The sequence below is a fragment of the Athalia rosae genome, chromosome 1 (genome assembly GCF_917208135.1).
Source record: "Athalia rosae chromosome 1, iyAthRosa1.1, whole genome shotgun sequence".
NCBI classification, from domain to species: Eukaryota; Metazoa; Arthropoda; class Insecta; order Hymenoptera; family Athaliidae; genus Athalia; species Athalia rosae.
In genome coordinates, this window is record NC_064026.1 from 9,285,448 (window position 1) to 9,309,716 (window position 24,269).

General features: G+C 35.3%; 4 protein-coding genes across 8 annotated transcripts in view; 1 reads left to right on the plus strand and 3 right to left on the minus strand.

Annotated features, from left to right (window-relative positions):
• The window catches only part of LOC105686048 (protein sprint), a 102,580-nt gene extending 97,292 nt beyond the window's left edge, over nt 1-5,288 (minus strand). For both annotated transcript variants that reach the window (XM_048660244.1, XM_025746818.2), the window contains exon 1: nt 5,028-5,288. The gene's annotated coding sequence lies outside the window, so the exon portion shown is untranslated. The remainder of the gene's footprint in view (nt 1-5,027) is intronic.
• Nucleotides 5,289-5,568: 280 nt separating this feature from the next.
• LOC105686099 (mitochondrial ribonuclease P catalytic subunit) lies at nt 5,569-8,366 on the minus strand. The gene is made up of 5 exons (XM_012400710.4): nt 7,838-8,366; nt 6,727-7,567; nt 6,334-6,580; nt 6,091-6,227; nt 5,569-5,940 (listed from the first exon to the last, which is right to left on the minus strand). The coding sequence occupies exons 2-5, from the start codon at nt 7,557-7,559 to the stop codon at nt 5,604-5,606; spliced, it is 1,554 nt and encodes a 517-aa protein (XP_012256133.2). The 5' UTR covers nt 7,560-7,567; nt 7,838-8,366; the 3' UTR covers nt 5,569-5,603.
• On the plus strand, nt 8,323-11,130 carry LOC105686100 (leucine-rich repeat-containing protein 58). Its single transcript, XM_012400711.3, has 4 exons — nt 8,323-8,942; nt 9,103-9,319; nt 9,434-9,623; nt 10,367-11,130. Exons 1-4 carry the CDS (start codon nt 8,470-8,472, stop codon nt 10,534-10,536), a joined length of 1,050 nt encoding a protein of 349 aa, XP_012256134.1. The 5' UTR covers nt 8,323-8,469; the 3' UTR covers nt 10,537-11,130.
• A 1,596-nt stretch (nt 11,131-12,726) lies between these two features.
• Nucleotides 12,727-24,269, minus strand: part of LOC105686041 (glycogen synthase kinase-3 beta) — a 31,057-nt gene continuing 19,514 nt past the window's right edge. For 2 of the 4 annotated variants that reach the window (XM_012400594.3, XM_012400592.3), the window contains exons 2-7: nt 23,936-24,126; nt 23,765-23,848; nt 22,469-22,579; nt 21,493-21,730; nt 21,092-21,285; nt 12,727-19,590 (exon numbers count right to left, since the gene is read on the minus strand). In XM_012400594.3, coding sequence (XP_012256017.1) covers nt 19,210-19,590; nt 21,092-21,285; nt 21,493-21,730; nt 22,469-22,579; nt 23,765-23,848; nt 23,936-24,126 — 1,199 coding nt within the window. In that variant the 3' untranslated portion in view covers nt 12,727-19,209. Of the gene's footprint in view, nt 19,591-21,091; nt 21,286-21,492; nt 21,731-22,468; nt 22,580-23,764; nt 23,849-23,935; nt 24,148-24,269 lie in introns of all 4 variants that reach the window. The other 2 variants (XM_012400593.3, XM_048660260.1) reach the window with 1 other exon arrangement.

Sequence of the window (24,269 nt, forward strand, 5' to 3'; positions counted from 1 at the left end):
TTACGTACGCTTGACATTTTTTCAAAGTTATTAAAATTAATTTTGTCGGATCGTCGTCGTCGTTAGGTATCTCGAGGGATCGGCTCAACGTTCGGCCAGACAAATTGCAGTCCTTATTACAAAATAGAAATAAATCAAAAAGTGAAGAAAAAAAAAAAAAAAAAAAACTAGAAGACGTACTCCCTTGAATTCGATCGATTTCTCTTCGCGGGTCTACGAGACTTTTCCTCTCCTCAATTATTTAAGCGACGTTCGCGACGACGTTTGAGACCTCGCAGTCTCACAAGCAATGAGTAGAGAATATTTTGAAAAATGTAAAAAACGAATGGAACAAATCAATTCACTGAGAATCGGCAGCCTGTCGTTCGACGATGACGGTAATCATTAACGAAACAGAGAACCATATATCGTTGTGGGATACCAGGATAAGTTTTTCTATAAAATATATATAAAGATAACTGAAGCAAGTTACGACGGACGTACCGTATATATACGCGGATGGAGGTCCATGCCCTGTCTGTGTCTCTGAATCGATTTTAGGCGTACAGAGTATGGTGGCCATTGGAGTATACATAGGTATATTTAATACATGCAGCAGTCAGTCGTAACTTTGGAAAGGTCCTTGATCGTTGCTAAAACGGAAATACAATCGTAGTAACGGAATCAATAATTCCGCGGCTTCGAACAACCAGACAACCGATCGCCGACGATCGCGAAATTCAGAGGGGGGAGAAGGGGGGGCGAAAAGATCTCTACAGCTATAGAGTTACGTGAATCAGTTATCTCGTGTACAAAATCTAAGTATAGTCGCACCGCGGTTCTACCGATAAATCGATTAGCCACGCTCGTCCGCACCTCCTCGTCAAAGTCGAAAGGAAACCGACATCGGGATCCTTCAACAAGCCATGACCGAAGCGTTACCCTCTGGCTCCTCCCTTCTTTTCCTCTTTTTCATTTTCTGAATCCATAATATTAAACGAGATCGCGATAACGATATGTAATATAAGTATTCGTAATTTATATGATTATACGAAAAGGATCGATATTATGGACGTGGGGTATGTATTATATGTACCCCGCGGTGAAAGCATCGATGGCGAGGGCTTTTAATTTTATGTATCTACGAGGCGTATACACACAAGATACTTTGCGTACATGTAATTCCTCCGTACATGCGTGAAATGTATAAAAGTAGGCACAAGTAATGGCGGTATAATAACATAAAACCCCCAGCGGTTGTACTCACACATACATCTCGCATGTGAGGGGGTGGAATGAATATTACTGCATTATCATTATCATTATTGTTGATAATAATTTTGCGAAGTAGGGCGGAATGCGGCTTATTTCTACGTATATACGTAAGGGTATGATAATAATTATTACGGGTGTTTTCCCCCGCTTACTGTAGTATACCGTGGATAGATGTATGTGTATACCTAATGCTTCGTAGGACAATTACTATACATATAACTTATAGAGCGGTTCGTTTATTACCTATCGTTTGAAATGGGAGAACTAAACTGAAACTGTGTAGCTAAAACTAAAACTAAAACTAAAACTATACAGATAATGGTATACGACGGTGCAGAAGGCTATGGGAGTAGCAGAATTATCTCGAGAATTATATCACCGCCCCCTCGGACTTATAGATACAGTACATAGCTCGGTATATAGCTACATACCTACATATACATACGACGTTCTCTTACCGGTTCGAAAACCGAAAATTGTTCAATTCCTGTGACAAATTTCACGCGCGCGTATAGTCCAGTGGATTTGCACAGGGTAACTAGAATTATTCGGAGTGAAAAAAATTTTCAATGATCGTTTGAATAATCCGTATGATGGTTAGTTCGTCCGCTACTTTGCTTATTCTCTTAAGTGAGGCATGTCTAAAATGTTTGTACCGTATACACGAGGTATACAAGTGAAATAGGATGAATGTATAGGTAACTACGGGCATGTTCTTGAAATGACACGTGAAAATTAGACAGAACTCCCTAGACGGGGTGGGTGAACAGTAGCTTTGTATATGGTAGAACGATGTTGCGGAGTTATTCGTGCATAATGTATGTACCGTACAATTCGATGTCTCTCTGTATTCATCGCTCCACATACGCGAAAGATTGCTTTGAATTAACGTGCGGACGAGGCAGCTACACACGTGAGCGACATCGGTGAAAACAGGGAAAATGGGTTTACTTGATTACTCAGGGGTTCTAGCGCATTCTGGTGTACGCTATATTATTATTATATTAATTATTCAAAATTCATGCGGTTGAATCAGTTTTCCGGTAACGTTGCGGAGCGACGAAATATTCGCGGAGAAAATCGCTCTGATTTGAAATTAGGATTTACGAAAAAAAAAAAAAAAGAGAAATCTGATGACATACAATTTTTCAAAAGCATAAATCGAAGAAATCTTTTTCTTCTATTTCACTCGCATCTTCGCGCCGTTGTGTGAACTTCGACCTGTATACCTGAAGATTTCCTTTTCACATGAGATAAAACACACCTCGGAATAGCAGATATCGACTTTTCGAAAAATACGATCACTGGGATATACAAAGAATAGCGATAATAGATTCCCCCCCCCCTCCCATATAGATATACCTATACTCGAACTATTCACAGTGACGCGAGTATTTAAATTATGCGTTGGCACATTGCTGCGATGCACAAAGAAACCTATACATTGTCCTATCTCTACGCAGCGTTTATATATGTACAATACATACACCTATACACAGTTTACATAGGTATATATGCGCATATAGATATGTACAATGTATACCTGGAGGCACGTGTTACCGCGACCGGTCCGGGTCCCATGATTTATGGAGACCATGTGGAATTCGAACAATGTTAATTTCACGTGGCATACCCAGACTCTCGTGGACCACGAGGTGCGGAGGATAGAACTATGTTGAAACCGGTGACCATAACTGAACCAGAGAACTCGCCAAAAGTTTTATACGACTGTAGGCACCCGTAGGTATAGGTGTAGCGGCTCAAGTCCTGGTGCGGGCGTGCAGTTATAATACGGTACTATACGGTATAAACTTTGTGCAGTTGATCAAAAATTTTATCACGGTCCCAACTATGAGGGAAGGATACAATTCAAGTGATAAAACTATAAATGACGCGATGAATAATATGGGATATTATTGTACTACGGTATCACATCGCGACGGTATCTCTTGGTCAGCAATGAGTCATGTGTATAATAAATTAAAATCTTCCTCATAGTTTTTACAGTAATATTTCTACGAGGAATATGGGGCTCTTTGAGCAAGATTTCATCTATTCAATTGGTGCTGATTTCCGAGATAGATATACTCCGTGGAAGCGGATTCACATTTTCACACTTGTATGAATTTCTCGCGCAACGATATTATGAGACGATGAACCTCGTTCAACTTATGAATAAACAAAACTCTCCCCCATACCGTAGCCTCTGCATTATTAACGCCCACTTTGCCTCTGCATCAGGTGACTTTACTCCGAGTGCGAGATCCACGTGTAATCTACTGTCTCTCAAGTATTTAACAATAAGTGCGTATCCCTCGTTACGACCTGGCCAAGTAATTTTCTGCGACGAGAGTGATCGCTGAGCGGATCACGTAAATTCTTAACCAGAATACGTAAAATAGAACAAGACAAAAATGAATATAGTTCAAAAAATTTCGTTCTTCGCCTTTCGGTCTCTCGTTTTATCACGTATACGACCGAATATGTAGATATATCTTTATCTAACAGAGAAACTTTTGTTTCGGTGAAACTGTTGTACACACGGCAATGGGTCTTATCTCGTGTCGGACAGGCTAAGGTAAAAGATAAACATATTCGTATGCACATGTAGATTCCTCACTCACCCGGTTGGCTGGATAGCTATAGGCTAACTGCACCAACGAGAAATGATAAGTGAATTCTTAACCAGGTGACATTTTTGTATTCATTATTTTCTCGATTGTCCCTGTAAGGGGTCAACGATTTCTAGACAATTTTTACCAAACTGCTTACGATTAGTTGACTTGCGATTCGTTCGTGAGGATTTCAGTAATTATTGCAACGAATAAATTGTGAAATATGCTGGAATGTTCTTGAGTTACAAAACTTCGAAACGCATCCCTGCTGTTCTTAGAGAATTAAGAAGACACAGTTGCATCTGTTTAATCGAGCAAATTAAACTGCAGATGAATACGACCTTTGAATAAGATAAATCTCGAACTGAAAATTTTTACAAGCTCGGTTACGATACTCTGAGACGTTGAAACAGGTCAAAGAAATGAAGTCAGTTGCCATTTATGGATGTTAATTGAGACTGTAAAATTGCGGAAGGCGTGAATGCCATTGTACCGTGCATAAATTATATTCGGCATGAAGATTTCAATTTATGTACTTACTTACGGATAACGGAGAGCAAATATTTGGAGTAGTATTTCAACAACGAATGTAATAATAATAAATTAAAATAATTTACTGAGAAACTTATTTTTATGAGGAGAAAAAACGAGGAAGGTCGGGCCTTTGTGGTTCAGACTTACATGAGCGTGTGCATCCAAGGCAATTAAAAGAATTGTGCGATCATTAATGTGAATGGGCGAGGACAATGAGCTTCATCACTTGAAATATTTTCTTGTGGAATCGGAAGTCTCTTTGAATCGCGGCAGAATTTTTTTTTTATAGATCATCAACGGTTCCTGTTCACATGTAATGAGTTGGCTAAAGTTATTCATTAATTATTCATAAACAATCCACGCATTACGACCAACACCACCACCAAATATGTTTCACGTGTAGGCGAAAATTTTTAAATCACCTACGTGAATCGTAAACAAGTTCTGCAGCATGTTAAAAGCCACCAGAGTGGTATGATCAACGGTAACAGTGGCAGTGGGGTTTCGCATTCATTCCGCAAATAGAAAATTTGTACACACAAATATCGATATATTGTAAAAATTCTTACAAAGACAGTCGTATCGCTGTCTCGTTTGATCTGCAAGTAAACTTAGAGATCTCACCTTTTGTTGTTCTTTAATCCCCTTAATCGGCGATGGTGGATCACTCGTTAAAAATTCCTTTGACGATAATAACCTGGGAATCCCCGACGATATCACAATTCACAGATAATATTTTACACTCGACACTAGTTCAATTGGTTAAGCTTTGATTAATTAGTTCCATCGTTCAAACCAGTAACAACACAAATTGAACGCATTGATTATGTCACCTGTTGCGCTTATGAACAGCGAACTGCCATAGCGCCCGTACGTAGCGCAGAGAACTGAATCCGGCCGTTCACGTTTCGGATGCTAGCGTTTAACTAACGCCATCACAGCGTGGAAACAAGAACCACGTGGTAAAATTCAAACAGCTTCGTAGTGAGCAATTAATATTTTCAGAAAGCGATATTTATCGTCCCTCATGAGGCGCACGATAATCTCTCTCTCTCTCTCTCCTTTTTTTACAATCTTATAGATTGATTTTTGAGTAGAAGAATAGTTTTGGTTTTCACACAATGAACTGATTGAACTTTTCAGAGAATAATAGATGCAATCACACTACTGATGAAGCTATTTATTACCTGTATACAAAACTTAATTACGACGCTTTCCTAACTTGTGTAAGCAGAGCCAATAAGCGGGAGGTTCGTAGGTATCTGTTAATGGGGCATCATTTTGTTGGTAAGGAATGTGCCAATGATTTTCGCTACTTTGAGCAACAGGCAAATAATTCAACGGTGGTGTGATATGTAACTGGCTCCCTCGGAACACGGGAAAGCGTTGACTAGCCATTTGCCAATGTTTGAACAACTTTTTCAGCGCCGGATCTTGCAGGAGAAATTTGTGCTGTCGCATAAGATCAGATGAAACGAACTGTGTTTGCGGTCCACTCGCAAAAGTTGCGTATAAAAGGCAGAGGTCATCCGATGATCTGAAAACAGATTTAGCCGCAATATTCATTACGGTCTAAAAAGTAGGGGACTAATCTGACTGGCAGTGCGATTCAACACAATCTAAACGCTCGAGTAATATTCCATCCAAATAATTGATAATGATTTTCTCATGATTTTGAGGGTCTTACAGATCGTCAGTTAGGAAGAGGTAGGAGTTATTTTTGATGTACTTCATTGCGTTAGCATTCCATTGCATCATATGTTTTCGGCCAAGTATGAGAACAATTTTATTCTGGCTTACGAATTGTCTTACTAATGTAGCTACCTGAAAAATGAAAAGTTTGACAATCTGTTGGCATCTTTTTAATTTGACTTAATGCATTTTATCAAGCCGCGGATATAAATTACTATTTACATAAAATCATACATACCTTTTGCGCAGGGTTATTCGAAACTTGCCTATTTTTATATGCAACATTTAGCCCATCGACGACAACATCATACGGTTTTGTTCGATTTATGAAATTCTGGAATTTTTTGAGCTCGACTGGTGTAGTTCGATGATATACGTCATTCCCAACCAGTGCTTTTTCAACAACTGCGTTCAATAGCATTGAATAATCCTCTGCGGATAGATTCAGTGGTGACAATTGGTGACCACATGTTTGACACACACCCCTGCCAAAATAGAATAGTAATTACATATCTGAGAGCATGGAAGACAAAATTTTAAAAGAATCACTGCTAGTTCTAGTTTGAGAGCAAAAGAGAAGTTATTTTCTGATGAAGTTCCTGAATGTCAACAAGTATTACACAAAACTAACTTTTTATCCACAACGGTTGGCACACCGGTCCAACCAAGCTTTTTGAATGTGACTTGAATATAGTCGATGGCATCCTTAAAGGGTGCTAAACTATGTTCTGCAAAAAAATTGAAGAGTTTCCCTATTTCTGCCACACATACATCTCTATCAGTGAAAGTCCTGGTGCAATAATCCACATAAGTGATGTACACGGCAGATTTTGGATTTCTTTCCAATGTTACCATTTCATTTAAATATTTCCAGCCTATTTCGGGGCATGAGTTATAAAAAGCAGCTTGGGCAATGGCTGAATAACAAGCAACAGAACCAGTGCAAGATACTTTCAACATTTCCAAGAGTTCAAAACTTTCTTTCCATCTTTCGGTAAGACTGAGTCCCAAAATACAACATTCAGCTGTTGAAGCGTCGAGCAATGGGTGTGCAACCCTCAAATTGTCATACATTGTCAAAATATCTTTTTTATCATCGTGAGTAAGATGGTGCATATTATTGTATAATAATTGAAAATATTTTCCAACAAATCCGAGACTTGGATTGCTCTCACTTTCTCTTAAATATTTCTGATAAGATTTTCCCAGGGGTAAATCATTGGAGGAAATACAATATTGTAAGATTGTGGAGTCAAGTGCGATCTCTTTAACTGCTAATGGAGGTTTTAAGAGATCTTCTCTAAATTTTGACCATTGTTTGCAGTCAACAATAGGGCTCTCATGACTTGTTGTAATAACTTGCTGCAATCGATCAAACAATGTTACTTTTGTCCTCTGTACTTGAGTACTGAGCCACCTCGAATGTTTGATGATTGTCTCGCTGGATGATTTATATAATGCCATTATTGAACCTACAAAAGAAAAGAGTTGCGAATCTTTTAACCCAATCATAAAAAATGCACAAATTTTTTTGGTAAATAATCCAGTTAAGGATTCTGTTATTTTTGGTACTAAATCAATTTAGAATCGTTACAACCAAATCAAGATAACATTGTGAGAAAATGTTCCTGGGAAAAATTCCATTCCTAAGCTATGATTTCCAACAGACTAAGATCTACGAAAAATATTACTTCGGCAACATGAATCAGACAAAATAAAATTCATCATTCATCTAACCTTACCTCGAATCAGTTTGTTGTTCTGTATAGGTTATGCCCCACTATAGGACCGTCGAGAGTAGATATTATTGAGCGGGTCAGATGAAAGTCTGTCAAAGGCACACTTGGTCATTTGCAAAATTTCAACAGAATGTATATATCACATTCACGATTTCCATTATAATTGACATTACAGTCATCAAATTATCAGACCAGTATGAATAAACTTAAACATCTCATGCAGCGGACAACCTCCGCTCTTGTGACGTACATATTTCCACCGTTTCCACGATCCACGATCCATAAGACATGCAAATTGCAGCGGTCCGGGGGCGGTCGGCGGCATCTCCATTGGCCCGTATTTTAATTTTTTTTCACCACGTCTACTATCCTACTGATAATGTAGAGAAACCTTATTGGTGGTCTAATTCTCGACGGTCACTCTCCAACGATGAAGCTTGATAATAGCGTGACTGATTAAAAATGCAGATAAATTGTTAAAACTCTGGGTTCTTGCTCTTAGTTGTCTCTCCGCAGTCGCGACATATAATCGTGGAACAGTAGCGAACGTGTTGCGGAAAGTTGCAATGCAAATCCATAAACTCACAATCAGTAATATTTAGTCGGAGAAACAAATTTCACCAGTCTTGTAAAATATGGAAAATTATACTTCAGACTCTAGCGATTCGGATAATACAATCAAAACTTTAGACTTCTCCTATCTTTCACTGGACTCAAATGTCGTAGACGAACATTTGAATGCTGTTAAAAATCCCGATAATGTTGAGACGATATTACTTCATCAGAATCGATTGATTTACACTCCAGCAAGCGTCACAAGATTCACAAACTTGAATGTACTAGATGTGTCGAATTGTGGCCTCGTTGAATTACCCGATTTATTGGGCGACTGTCCGCTGACTAGTTTAATCGCAAAAAATAACAGCCTGTGCAATGAATCTCTACCAAAATCATTTGACTCCTTTCCAACTTTGAGGGAATTAAATTTGAGTGGTAACAGATTGAACGATTTTCCTGAACAAGTCTTGGAGTTAACTGGACTCCGATATTTGTATCTAGGCGGCAACACAATTACCAGAATCACACAAGACATATGGAAATTGCAAAGGTAAATTCATGGTCACGCGCATCACGCGCGTCATTGAAATGGGTGCGGTGATCTGATAAAGAAACGAACGACAAGAAAAAAACGAAATTAACATCACCCTAGCCGCATTAAACTAGTAGTGAATGTATGGATAATTTTTTTATTTTTCCTCCGATTGCAGATTGCAAATTTTGTCAATGGGCGGAAACAGACTAACTGAGGTCCCTTCGACGTTGGGTCAACTCATAACTTTACAGGCTTTAATCCTATGCGACAATATGCTGGAGAGTTTGCCTAGATCAATCGCAAATTTAAAGAATCTCAAATCGCTGCTGCTGCACAAAAACAGACTAAAAACTTTGCCAACTGAAATAATAACTTTAAGCTGCCTTACAGAGGTTTGTAAGACGCTCGATGTGGAGCTGAATATCGTAGAACCTTGAGACGCAAAAAATTGAACTATAATTATGATTTACATTTTGAACTGAATTATAATTTACATTTTTTTCCAGTTATCGTTGCGGGACAATCCTCTAGTAGTTCGTTTCGTTTCTGATATGACGCTTGATCCACCATCCCTGTTGGAATTAGCAGCTCGTGTTATTAAAATTAACGATATTCAGTACGATGAAACTGACCTGCCAAGAAACTTGAACGAGTATTTAAACAGTGGGCATTGCTGTGTCAATCCAAAATGCAAAGGTATGAGTTAAGACTTTGAGCTTAATTAGTTTTTATCGAAGTTATTATTTACCCAGAACAATGTTCTTATTCGGGCAGATGACACACCTCGTAATTGCCCAGAGATAGGCAATAATATTCAAATTCTGTAATCCAATTCGATATTTTTGCTTCGGATCGGATTCCGAGCATTCAAATATCCGTATATTTAATACTGACAATGAGATCCGCGCTATTCATTTATAGGATTTCTAGAATTCTTTGTGATCATTCCAACGTTATTCTATCGATTTTTGTGTCAAGTTTTTCAGAATGGCGGAAATAACTTTGACCTAATTGTACAGTACAAACGAATGTATCGATAATTAATGGTGCCCTAATTTTTTCTACAGACGTATAATTTTGTTAGTTATTCCTTCGCTGCATATAATTCAAAATGGTCGGTACAGTCAGTTGCTTGGTCAGCTGTCATCTGCGTTGTACTTAAACATGGAAACAGAATTTATTTTACCAGCAATACGTGATAAAACATGCACGTATATGAATTGCGATAACGTTTCTTCTAATCTTTCATTACATCCAACTGCGTATTATGAATTTCAACTTGCGGTTCGATTAAATAATCTTGCAAAAACAGAATCAAATTTATTACGATGGAAATTGCGTCAAGATTAATCATGACAACGCAGAAATGAATGCGATTTATACGATTGAATAAAAATACAAATATTATATACATACCTTCCTTTTTTTTCTTTGTGCAGGTGTATTCTTCAACAATAGAATTGAGCACATTAAGTTCGTTGACTTTTGTGGAAAATATCGCGTACCGTTACTGCAGTACTTGTGCAGCAGCAAGTGCATTGATCTCAGATCAAACGAAGATAAAATAGATCGCAATGGAATAATGATGCAAAAGGTTCTCCTAGGATAGCAGCCATTATAGTACCAAGAAAATGAAACTCCAGCCGAATAACAAGGCAGACTATAGATACGGAATGAACTCCATCATTTCTCCTGATTGGTGTACGTTTTTTCAGCGAGAGAATTAAACAGCTTTTGCTGTGTAATTCAGTTGGCACAGACAAAGATAAGGATGATTGCAACATCAGACATGAGATCCGATGATTATTGTGAGTTGTTGGAATACACCAAAAAAATATATTGAAATGTACGTACACTAAAGAAATCCAGTCTCATTGAAAACTAAGCAGAATCTCTTTTATTGTTAGAGTTTTGATAGCCGGGTGTAAGTCAATTTGGGTTGTCTTTTCGCGCTTTCAATTATAGTCATCGATTATTTAATCTGTATATTGAATATATCTGTAGTGGATGATATAAGTTCATATATGTAATGTACGTATGTGTGTATTGTATATTTTTGGGAAGTGGCGATTATGTACATTTATCAAATCTTAATGTTTTTCATTACTAGTTATATACTCATATGTATAATTAGTTTATCCTTCTGATTGTACGCAATATGTATAAAATAAATAGACCATTACCGACTAAGGCATTGATGAAAGTTGCTGACGAGTCTTTAATTTCTTGAAATTTCCATTTTATTATTATAGGGATGTATGGTACAGTTTCTGCTGTAAATCGGTCGAGTAACAGCTACACTGCAGAGTGTCAATTGAAAATTAATTTTTAATTCCAGTCAATACTTGCTCGCCTTGAGAAACAAGATATTCATACATTTCTAGGCGATTCAATTAAATGATAAATAATCAGTCTGTAAAAGAAATGACCGGTAATATTTTCCTATTATTTGATTAGTTGGATCTACAATAAACACAACCAGTCCCAACCAGCTCATGCGTTGAATCACATTTTGATGAACAGAAAAAAGACCAAATCTGTTCAAGCAACTTCAGAAGAAAAATATATTACACAATTATAGACTTTAAATAATTGCTGAGTCGACCGCCGAATTACTACTAGGTATATGCCAACAAAATATACCTATTAACATTGATGTTAATATTTTATTGTTAAATAAACCACAAAAATGTACAGTAATAATTATATCATATTGTGTCTCTATTGAGACAATTAATTTTCGTGTAACACATTCAATTGCGTATGCATATCATAGTATCATGTAAAACTAAAAACATTGAAAAAAAATTGAAACAGAAATTATTTATAATTATTTATATTCGTGTGATAATCAATAATGATAGTACTGATAATAATATTAAAATAGGAATTAAAAACAAAAAAATGATAATAATAATTATAATAATGTTAATCATCATAACCATAAAAAACAATAACAACAATAATAATAATAATATTAAGATAAATAATTAATAATGATAACATTAATGACGACGATGATGATGATGACGATGATGATATTAATAATAATAGTAATAATAATAATGATAATAATAGATAATAATAATAATAGCTATAATTATCATATATTTAATTATATATTTCATGTTTCGCTAGTTGTCGAAGGTTTTATTTTAAACATATTGTATAGGCTTACTTTATAATAATTGTTATTTTATGCAATCCTATATTATTAATTTTTCTAGTATCATACATTCACAAGTAACATTAAAGATTTTTCGCGATTTCTTAAATATCATTTCTAGAATATTTATTTTTGAATCTTAAAAGCAATGAATTATATTGTAAATATACATAAATAGTGGCTTCGCTCGCGAGATAACAACTGACAGTATTAAAATTACTGAACCCCTGAACCCATCGATTATGTTTTATACTTTTTTTTCTTTACTTTGCTTTAGGGCCGCAATATTGGAGCATACAGTGTAAAGTTATATTGTGGGCATTGACTTTCACAATAATCTGTGAAATCTATGCAACTGTGAGATCATTTTCGAGCAATTCTAAGATTTTACAAGCATTTTCAAGATTTGTAAAGCAACATACTTCTGAAGAGGATGCTCAACTTCCAAGATGAGGATCAATTCGTCTAAAGACCCCACATACTTGACCACGCATTGACTTCAGTTATTTTCAACGAAAATTTGCTCACTCTTAATACGATTCAATCCCCATTTGTGAGTCGGCATTTGCTATGGTGGGGCCGATTTTCTGTATAGGCTGAGTTTTTGAAGGCTGATTTGAAAATATCAAAAAGTAGGTGAGAATTGTTTCATTTATTGATAACAACGAATTTATACACTTGATTTTGTTTTATGTACGTGCTTTGCATGAATATACTTCTTCATTGTCTACGTAAACCCAACCAATATCTATGCGATAAACGTGCACTCCGTTCCATCCTATGTACTTAGAATTATGCATGCATGTCATTTTCAGTGTTTTATTTGCTAGACCTAAGATATTGTGTACACCTTTCACGTTCACCTTGGATTATTTCTCTTCGAATCCATTACACTCTGCATATCGACCAAATATTTGTTCGTCATTATTGATAGGAAATACATGACTGACTGCGAGTCAATGAAAATCATCAGATAATTCCGGCTTAATTCAAACAGGACGGAAACGTGGCTATTTGACACATGAATTTGAGTAGACAAGAGGACTATATCATGAAATTTTTGTATTCAAGACCCGGAATAGTGTGTAAAGTGTATTCATCGTGTACGATTTATTTAGATATTCATTCTCTTAATCTATGTATGTATGTATATATATATTTATATATACATGAATATATCTGTCATCTTTTTCTTCAATTTTCCATAGATATAGCGATATTTAGCAATGTCTACCGTGATAATAATAATAATAATAATAATAATAATAATAATAATAATAATAATAATAATGTTAGTAATAATAAAAATAAGATGTAATATTATTCTTAAAATAGTATTTTTGTTTTTGTCAAGTATCCTACTCACACACAGTATGACAGTATCACCTATTTTCTCCCTAAGAACGTCGGAAAAAAGTGTTGAATACCAACAGCAATAACGTGGCTTCAATTCTTCGATAAAAACATTCTACCTCCAATGTCAAAACTTGGTTTTTGCTAGCCAGTTGAACTTTGATCATAGTTGTAGGACGAATTTTGAAAGTGTAAAACTTCATGAAGATGGCCGGGGATGTTCGATAAATTACAGATAACGATGGAACAATACATAGATTATATATATCGTTTCAACAAGAAACCCCCGTTATTCTTCAGGTATATGATAAGTGATATTCAACAATTTTCTCATGAGTTTCTTCTTAGATGCTGCTAATTAATCGATAATAATATTTTTTTATTAATTCATTTTTTACGTAATTATGTATGTAGCATTTTGTACAATTTTTTTTTCATTCCCACCGCACGGTACATATCCCATCTCAGTACTATTATTTTTTTTTAACAAACCTTCAAATTAAATATCGATAAAGCTGAACAGACTTACTGTACAATCTGCCTGCACAAAGATTGACAATTTTTCAGCAATATTTCTTCTTCACTCTTACAATTGATATTGTGAATACAACTATTACTACCTTTCTAGATATAGATAAACTGTACTCAGAAGGTCCATGGCTCAACACGTGTAATTTGTGGTCAGTAATAACAGATTTGCTTGAATTTCAACTATTGTTTCTTTACGAGGATTTTGAATCCACTAGAAAAAAAAAAATCACCCGTAAGTGTTTTCAATCAACCTGGATCAAACGGACTCAATATGTGAGCAACTAGAGTTCAACAATAATTTGAGGACTGATTAAGTTTCGCATAAAAATACTCGAGGACGATCATGGTGAGAAAGGTTCATCTAATCTAGTTTTTACCACCGGAAATAAAACATATATATTGCTTTCAAATCTGCCTATCACTATGTGGACACGACGTCTTGTTTCAAATAATATTTTTATTTTCTTTAGTCAAACACGCGTGATTTTTGTGGTAATTATTTCAAGTTAATCTCCGAACTCATACATTGGTAGTATAGATAATTTATTGTTTCAAGCTCATCACAACCTTGATACGTGATTTTTTCCAACTCTGTGAAGACTCTTTTTTCACCAATACATAGATACTCACTTTCATACATCGCACCAATTTATTTAGAATTTTTTCAAGTTGCGAGGGTTGCCCATTACGCCATTTATTTGGGTTATTCATTTACGCTGGTTGAATTTTTTTTTGAATGAAACAGGTGTAAAGATAAATTGCTTGGATCAATAACACCTATGATATTATTTTTCCATAATTCTTGAGACTATCTCGGAATATCTGGCATCCTTGCAGCTTGAAAATTCGTAACACTAATATACCTTAAATTTTACTTTTGGTTACATATGATTTATAGATTTATTCGGATTACCAATAAAATTGGAAACAATAACGGAATATGAAATAAAAATCGTGCATTGCAGTCATTCTAGAGTTATGTTCACGAATATTTAGCTCTACTTGTTACAGTGATGAAAAAAATGTACATATTTTAGCAGGACAAATTTTTTGCTTTTTTACACTCGAAAATGTTCATGCCGCTTACGTAATTTCGACTATTCATAGATATCGATCTTCTTCGCATATCAAGATGGACTTTTTCTTTCAACAACCTGCAAACTAAATATCATTATTTTTCGATTCATAGTCCAGCGTTTATCGAGCATTTGCAACTGTTCAATAGCGAATGTTATAGATTTCTTTTTAGTTTCATAAACGATATTTGCAACATCATTTATGAATACACATAAGCATTATAATATTCGAACAATAGCTGTAACGGCTAATTGTAAGTAATAGCTCCATGCACTCTCCAGATTTTCAAAACGCAACGAGAAGTAATGAAAATGATCCAGGTTCAATCGATTATTTTCAGAACAGCATCATGTTATATATATATATACAGTGTCACTTTACAATGATCTTTTCTTACAATTTAATACACTTCTCCCTCTTCTAGCATCACAATACGACATGATTGATATGACATGTCATTATGGGTCTAAAGCTTCATCTCTACTGCGGGGCGAGATAAAATGTACATGCGATTATACATGCATCGTCGATCGTTGGTCGATTTTGATCCACCCGAAAAACCTACTCAGACCCAAACTAGAATGATTTCAAAGTATCTTGCAACGGATTACATAAACTTGATGTGTTTTGTGAACCAAGGCACATCTCGTTCAGAGTTTAAAACGTTCGACTGGTTACATCTACAGATGCGATAATCCCCTAGCAGTTCATTTTCATTTAGTGTCAAATGACAAACTTTGAATATATATATATTTCATTATAATATTGAATTCATTTATCTTAAAGCAGCCTATGGTCAAAACTAACGTGACATGGAGTATAATTTCATCTGCATCGTACATGCATATAGGTATATATAATTATATACACGCACGTATTAACATTGACAGTGAACATTAATTACACTTAAGTCACTATGTTACGAAAGTATGAATGAAAGTTGAAAATGCCGTACAGTAAGGATTAGTAAGAATAAATCTTTCTACACATTCTATTTTTTTTTCTTCTTATTTTTGCAGAATAATACTATGACTATAATCATTAGGTATGTTGCATATATTTGCAATTTAATTTATTACATACATAGGTGTATAAATAATATACATGCATTCGTCAATATTTTCGATACGCATGCATGTACATTGATTCACATACATACAAGTTTAGACTTTCAGTAATTTACACGGGATCATTCACATATGGGTGTGTCGAGTGGCATGAGCTTCAAATAATCAGACAGCTTAAAAAAATGCGTTGATTCGGATTAGAAACGGTGTAAACATATTTCAAAATCAGGTTGTGAGTTTATGATTCGAGATTGATGACTGCATTTCAATGATTTCGAGGGATATTAGATAGTCAGAATTTTTCTATGATAGGCTGAAACTGGCAAGAACATAGCAATGCCAAAGTTAATAAGTATTAAGTTATATTTTATGTGATGCAATTTTTGTTCCTAATGTGACGCGAGTTCATCAATAATGAAACTCCCAAGATGCTTGAGAACAAAAGAAACCAAAAGAACCGTTTAACTCTTTACAATAAATCTCTTCAACAAATCGTTGATCGAAGATCAGTCCAAATATTCATACTACTTTCAATGCAGTCATTAGTCGTTACAACGATTATAGGTATCTAGAATTAAAGATAGATTAGATTAAATCGAGTTAAATCAATCAATTTATTTATTCATAATAATTACGATAAATAACCAACAATCTATTAAGGCGTGCGATTCAAACTTCGTGTCTTACAACCATTCACAGCATTTTTCATCCCTTCGGTTCTGAATTTAAACTTTTTCTTGGCCTGAAATGCGAAACAATTCATTGTAATCAAATTCTGTTAAATTTTCACCATGGACCGATTACTGTACGCAGTAGTGTCAGTTAAATAATTCCTGTAAAGACGAAGTCCTAAATATATATAAATTATTTACGTAGCGTAGTTACAAACTGACGGTTTAACGCAATTATTCCATTTGATAAGTGTATTGAATCGAAACGACTTGCCACATTAGTTTTTTATTATTTGCTTTTTGTTTTTTTCTTCATTCGGACAAAGAAATGAATCAGGGGTTGCAGTAGGATAATAATTTCCAATATTGATTTTAATCAATATGACCTACAATCAACCTAAACTGTATCGTTAAACGGAGTAATCATGAAAAACTTAATGAAACATCAACATTCATAAAATTCTGAAACGAATGGTCAGCTTTTTCTTCTTCTTAAAGAAGGAAATCAACGGTTCAGGTACGTCCATTTTTACATTATTGCCAACAATGGTTTTTCGATTATGTTCAAGAAAACGAGTACGACCGATATGGTTTCACGATTTATACACCCAGTCCGAATAAACTAAGCCATCCTTAGCGAAACATTGGAACGATGGATTTCCTCATTATTTTTATACAACGTGCAACTCTTGCCTAGCACGGACGTACCTTTAAATTCCATGATCAGCAGCCTTTCTTTGCAATATTATGATATGCATATTTGTAGGTATAGAGTAGATAATGTAGATACGAACAAAATGAAAAAAGTGTTTACTGGTTGACAAGTAAGAAGAAACACGAAAAAAGAAAAAACAAAATATATATATATATATAAATAAGCAAACTGTTTAGCTTTGCGTTAAATGATTTAGATTCATTACAAATAAATCGCGTTACTAGAATTTTTTTCAGAATTTTTATGGGTCGGAAAAAATCCTTGGAGTGTGTTCCAACTTTCAAAGAGTGAGATACCTAAAATTTTAGCGGAATAAATAGTATACTAGCACAAAAGATACCGTCGCTTTACAATTACGCAGTTTATACCGTCAAAATTTAATTGCAAATTCATGTGAATATGGCTGCAGTTTCTATTCAACTATATTTTGACAATGGTTAGTTGCGGACACCGTACATCTTATGGTTTTTTCTAGTCATGTCGATATACGTGTTTTTCGGATTGCAATGATCATCCTGCGACGATTTGTTTACACACGCTTTAAGCATTTGAATGAAACACACTTATATTATCTGCAGTAATCACATGTGTCAACGATTGAACACAAAAATTAAAAATACTACATGTATTATATGTACAGGATATTTCACTTAATACAGAATATCGTATGATTATCATAGTATTTTACTATCTCCTAAAACCGTTTTACCAGCGCGTCATATTGAATTGATTTGTATTCATTCATTTTCTATTTAGAATATTTTTTTTGGGGGGCAAGGGGGAGAGGTGGGGTACCGCGATTTGTAGTCTGCAATAAATGAAACGTCATGTACTCATTGTATTTAGATTTTTATGTAGCGTGTACTTCAATTTGACTGGCATTTTTTCAAGCTAGCTTCGTAGTTTTCCTTAAAAATACGACGCAAGCAACATTTTTGCTACTAAATCTTAGATTACATATTTCCAACTAATGTCGCTTTACGCATTCGCGGAAGAGGCTTCTAGTACTAACCAGTCCCTATACATACTAAATCCATAACAGCGACAGGAACATCACCTGGATTTTGTACAGTCTGGCTGACGAAGTACAGAATTTTTCGTCGGTTGATAGTTTGATTATTTCCGTTCCTCTCCAAGTACAAAGCCACGACTGTTTTCTCAGTACGTCTAAGGTTCGTTGTAACAGACGATAATTCAATTTAATTCGTGCAAGTTCAAATCGTCTCGCAGACTAATTTGCGGCGTATATGTAGGTCATGCAATGAACGATTCAAAAAGTACTACGCCCACTTGTTCGTACTGAAGAAAACGAGAGAAAATTTTCAGGACTCTGGCTGGTCAATCGTAACTACTTTGTCGACGTGAAGCCATACATTCTTATATTTGAGAGAAACCTTATACTTCTGCAACATTCTTCTAATACGATTTCAGTGTTGAACTATCAAAACGACTGTCCAACATGTACGATGTCTAAATTGTTAGTCAGGACAGCGCTCAAAACGCTGAACTTTCTATAAAGATTAGGATTTAATTATAGCAAAAGGCGAGGGTTCACTAGAAACTGTACAAAATCCAGAATAAACTGCGCGGTGCGAAACTGGATTCAATTTAGAACGACACATCCTCTTCAGAAGCTCTCAATAGTTATTTTCGGGGTATTCTAGGATATTTTAAATTTTCTTTAAGTGTAAAAAAATGAATTCTAAGCCATGTTCGACTGGCTAGGATCCGTGTTTTGTGTGGTGGTTGGTGTACTGATGTTTGCGCTATTATCGCTAGAGTTACCGCTCGCTCCTGCAGTCACGTTGCTAGCTTCTGACTGAGCTCCAGGATTATCCGCCGTCTGCATATATTTAGGGATAAGAATAGAATTCAGCGTTGGTTGAATTTGAAGTTCCTGTTCCGTGAAATTGAAGAGGGGTGGAAGTTCACGTCCATTTGGCAATCGAGTCCCTTGTTCCCTTAGTTCGTTGAAAAACGAATGAGCACAGGCTTGAAGTGGCGTCCATCTCAAAGACGGTGTGTATTCCAAAAGTCGGGCAACAAGTTCCATTGCTTCAGGTGGTGTACGTGCCCTAAACACCTATAAAGGAATAGAAATAAAATAACGGGTTTGTAAACAAGCTCCACCATCGGACATTATAAACTTTTTGCCTGGATGACAAATTACTGTGCAATAAATGTTGAAATACCGCATCACAAATTACACATTTGAAAATGAGGATTCCTCAATTCACAATTATGACACTGTCACACATCATAGATGAAAGCATATCGCTATTGCTGGCATTTACCAGCAATAATGTAATGTGGTAGTTGATGTATTTATTTTTGCGGATCATTTTTAAATTATCGCAAATACGTGTCATTCCCTAATGAACAGGTGTGATACGAAAGCTGTACAGTTCGTGTTACTATGAGATAGCGCAATGAAAATCGCCATTATGAAGTGAGTATTTGGGATGCACTGCATTGACTGAGTGTAGCGATATTAAAGTTATAAATAGGCTACAAATTCAATCACAATCATACACGTTCCGCATACGATGGCTCGTTAAATTAATATAGAACATTTATAGCAGCTGTCAGATCGAGAAGCTAATGATCTTTTGAGACGATCATTTCAAAATATAATTACAACCATGATCCATCTTCTTAGTACTTGTTCCTTCCTGATAGCTGCCAATAGTAAAGAAAAAGCGCAGGCGTTTGGTGAATTCCGAGGTCTTTGATTAAGTTTTATGTGACAAAGAAATGAAAGACCTCTGAATACTCCGTTTGCGGTAATTGAGTTTCGACTGTGTAGTATGTAAGATAAATACACCGAGACATTAGAGTAAGTGATATTTTCATACTTGCCAGCAACTGCAAGACATTGCACGCGGTATCTCGGTTAGTGATGTTAGCTGCTATTGCTTCGCCCAGAAGTTTTCAGATATTTTAGCTGCTTTTCTTGGTTTTATCTCAATTTAATTTCAATTTTAATTTTGTTTTCTTCCTTTTTTTTTTGTTAGTTCCAATTCGCAAAATGTGAAAAAAATTCATGACAGCCATAACATGTTCCAAGGAATATCACTTACTCTAATTTTTTGGTGCTCAGTCGAACATTTAGGTGCGCTCATTCGTTGAAGCATTAACTGTAACCACGAGTACATTTTTTGTTGATGAACGGTGAGTGATAAATGCAGTGACTTATGTTGACTCGTCTTTTGTAGGGAGTTAAGCGTTGTTTGATACAACAAAGACAATGAAATTATGTTCTTCGGTATTTTTTGTAGGTGAAAGTGTATTGTCTCAAGAATAATTGCTAGATTTGGAAGTTAATATTTGTGACCTTGATATCTGATGGCTGAAAAGTGAATAAGTTTCATGACAGCGATTGAAAATTTTGTGTAATGTATCGTGTTTATGTAGTTACTGGTTACCCACATACTTTTAGTCAAATTTAGACAACACGGTTTCATGATACGAAAAGATACTCATCTCAACTGCACTTATACTACCTTAGAATAAAAAAATAATCATTGATTGGGTTTACAGCATTAGTTATAATATAATGGAAAATTGAACATTGGAAAGTGTACCTTTTGCCACGGGTGTGACTTAATCTGCGGGAATTTGAATTCTGTATAGTTGGGGTTCATTTCTCTTATCTGTTCACGAGTTGGTGTGCCGAGAACCTTTATGATCTCCACGAGTTGATCAACGCCGCTGTCACCAGGGAATATTGGCTGGCCAAGCAGCAATTCCGCTAGCACACAGCCTGCACTCCACACATCTTTGAACACAAAATTGGGAAAAAAATTACTATCGTTGAAAATATATTATCAGTAATTATTCTCCGGGTATCAATACGAAATTTTGGCCAGTTATCAGTATCTGGTAAAAAGTACCGTTACATCTAATGTTCGTGAATAACATATTGAAGAAATTTATCTATAATTATTATAGGAACAAAACCAACAAGACTTCAGTCAGAACTTACCAATCTTTGTAGTGTAGTCAATGGCACCGAAGATGAGTTCTGGTGCACGGTAATAGCGACTACAAATATATGACACATTTGGTTCACCCTTAACCAAATGTTTGGCTGAACCAAAGTCGCAGAGCTTGAGCACTCCCGTTTCTGGATCCAAAAGAAGATTTTGCGGTTTGATATCTCTGTGGCATATTCCCAACGAATGAATATATGCTAATGACCGGAAAAGCTGGTACATGTACAGCTGAAATTTCAGAATTAACAAAAATTAGATCCAGAATTTCATCCGAAAGGTGTTTGATAAAACGTCTGATGCGGGACTTCCAAAACATAGGTTACACGTAAAGTATTTAACTGTGAAGTCAGGTGGAAGGAAAAAAAAAATTTCGAACCCTTCAATTTGAAAAGAATTTCAAATCTAGCATGAATTATAGATTAGAATTAATAATGATCTGATAGAGTTATTTGAAGATTTGTTGCCTCGCCACTGATATTATCACTATCGTAATCGTCATTGCTATTACATGCAAAGAGTATTCCGAACTATTCAAGCCAAGTTACAAACTGAAGCCTGAATCAGATATGGAAAGGCTATCACCAAAGTTATCGAGTCTGGTTATCATCTTATTACGTGTACACTAATTGTAAGCATACTGTTTGAATATCGCTATCATTAGTTGATTAATTAATTAAGAATAGTGTATGAATCGAACACTGATCGGTTTTTCTAAATCTTTCACAAATTACCTACTGATATCAATGAAAAATGGTCAAAATGACATGAGCAATTTCGTTGGATTCTCACGAATATTTCGGAAGAAATATGATAGCAGATATATCGTAAGATGAACACTGATATTGCGGTTTTGGTAGTACAAATTTCAAATGTTTACACGTTGGGATAAACAAATTTATCTGATGATTGATAACTAGCAATAATCGATCAAAATCAAAGATAAAAGCATCGTAATGTTGAGCGTACCTTGATGAAACTGATTGGTATCGTCTGTTTGCTTTTGCTATAGTGTCTGGCCACTTTGTACACAGTTTCTGGGATATATTCCAGCACTAAGTTGAGATACACTTCGTCTTTCTGTGAAAAAAAAGAACAAGATCGGTGTTAAAACATATCCTGAACAATTTTTAATCCATAGTCGAAGACACAGCGCTTTTAATGTTAAAATACCACAAAACATTAAAGCAATTATATGTGCTATGGAATTGGTTTACTAGCACGTGTAGCTATGCCTTAATCATTATTTCGGTGAATTTTTTTTTCAAATTTTTTGGATAGTGGACGATGGAATGTAGCCACGAATGGAAAAAAAATCATATGACCATTGTGAGAAAAAAAAGAATATTACAATTTATCACTGTTAGCGGACACATTAAAGCGCAGGAAATCATGTACACCGCAAACGTGTAATATTATACATTAATATTATTCAATAATAAACGGTGTTTTTTAATTGCAGTGCAGTTTTTTTTTTGTTACTGATATAATTTCATACGCCATTATAATTAGCGTTTGCCATTCGTTTATTATTATTTTTCTCTCATAACTCTTATTTCCCTGATGCAAAGATCAAAACAATAATGAATTACATAAATATCTAGATCTAGCAAAGCGCATTAGTATCTAGATTCAAATTTAAATCCCAGAAGAATGTGTGAGATCCTCGTTGGAAAAGCGTCAAGGCCTAATTATAAATTTTCAATAGGATTTTCGAACTACTGGGTCCGTTTCACTTACGTCAACATGAAAAACTGGGTTAGTCGCGGTTAAGATGTTCTATAAAATAACATAACAATGAACCTGCATTAAAGTATAATAAATATCTCTAGACAAAAGATTATTTCAAGGCCACATGAATTATTTTTCTCCGATCTAAAGATAGGAATTATTCTGAATGAATAGATTTTATAACAGATACTTCCTCAGTCAACGTCATCGAGATGTTGACATGAAAATTTATCAATAATAATCACAAACACGTCAATTGCATTTATCGCTACCATGCGTCAAAAACCATAAAAAAAAAACCGACCATTAGAAACTACAACAGTCAATAAAATCAAAATTAAGATTTCTCCTTGATCCTTTTCTCTTTATCTCTACGTTATTTCCAAATAAATTGACATCGGTATAGACCTGAATTATGTAGATAGTCCTAACTTTTTCACGGCATAGTATTTAATAAAGATCTATGGTTCACCGATAATTAAAATACATCACATAAATTGTGAGTAATGATAGATTAAGACAAATCAAATTTACCTTATCACCACTAGAATAGAAGAAATATTTGAGTTTCACGATGTTGCAATGCTCCAGACGTCGCATGATTTGTAATTCTCTGTTCTGAAAATTAATAATGAATTATTAGCGTCGCGTATTCGAATATCTGGACTAAAATGAATCAATCGGGACGTATGAGTGAATTCTCACCTTAAACCGTTTGTCCTGTAGGACTTTTTTGATGGCAACCATCTCGCCGGTGTCGCATAGCTTGGCCTGATAGACAACACCGAAACTTCCATTTCCGATAACTTTGGTGTCGGTGTAGCCAACTTCTTGGGGACGATCGGGTCCGGCACCAGCACTCGCCACCACCGTGGTCACCTTGCTGCCATCCTTGCCTGCATTGTACATCGCACCACCCATAGAAACAACCGAAAACCACAACGCTACAGTACAGCGAAAGTAAAAGAAGGAGAAAAAAAAATATCTACAGCAGGAAATAAAAATTGATTTTTTCGTACGAAAATATAAGTGTTACTAG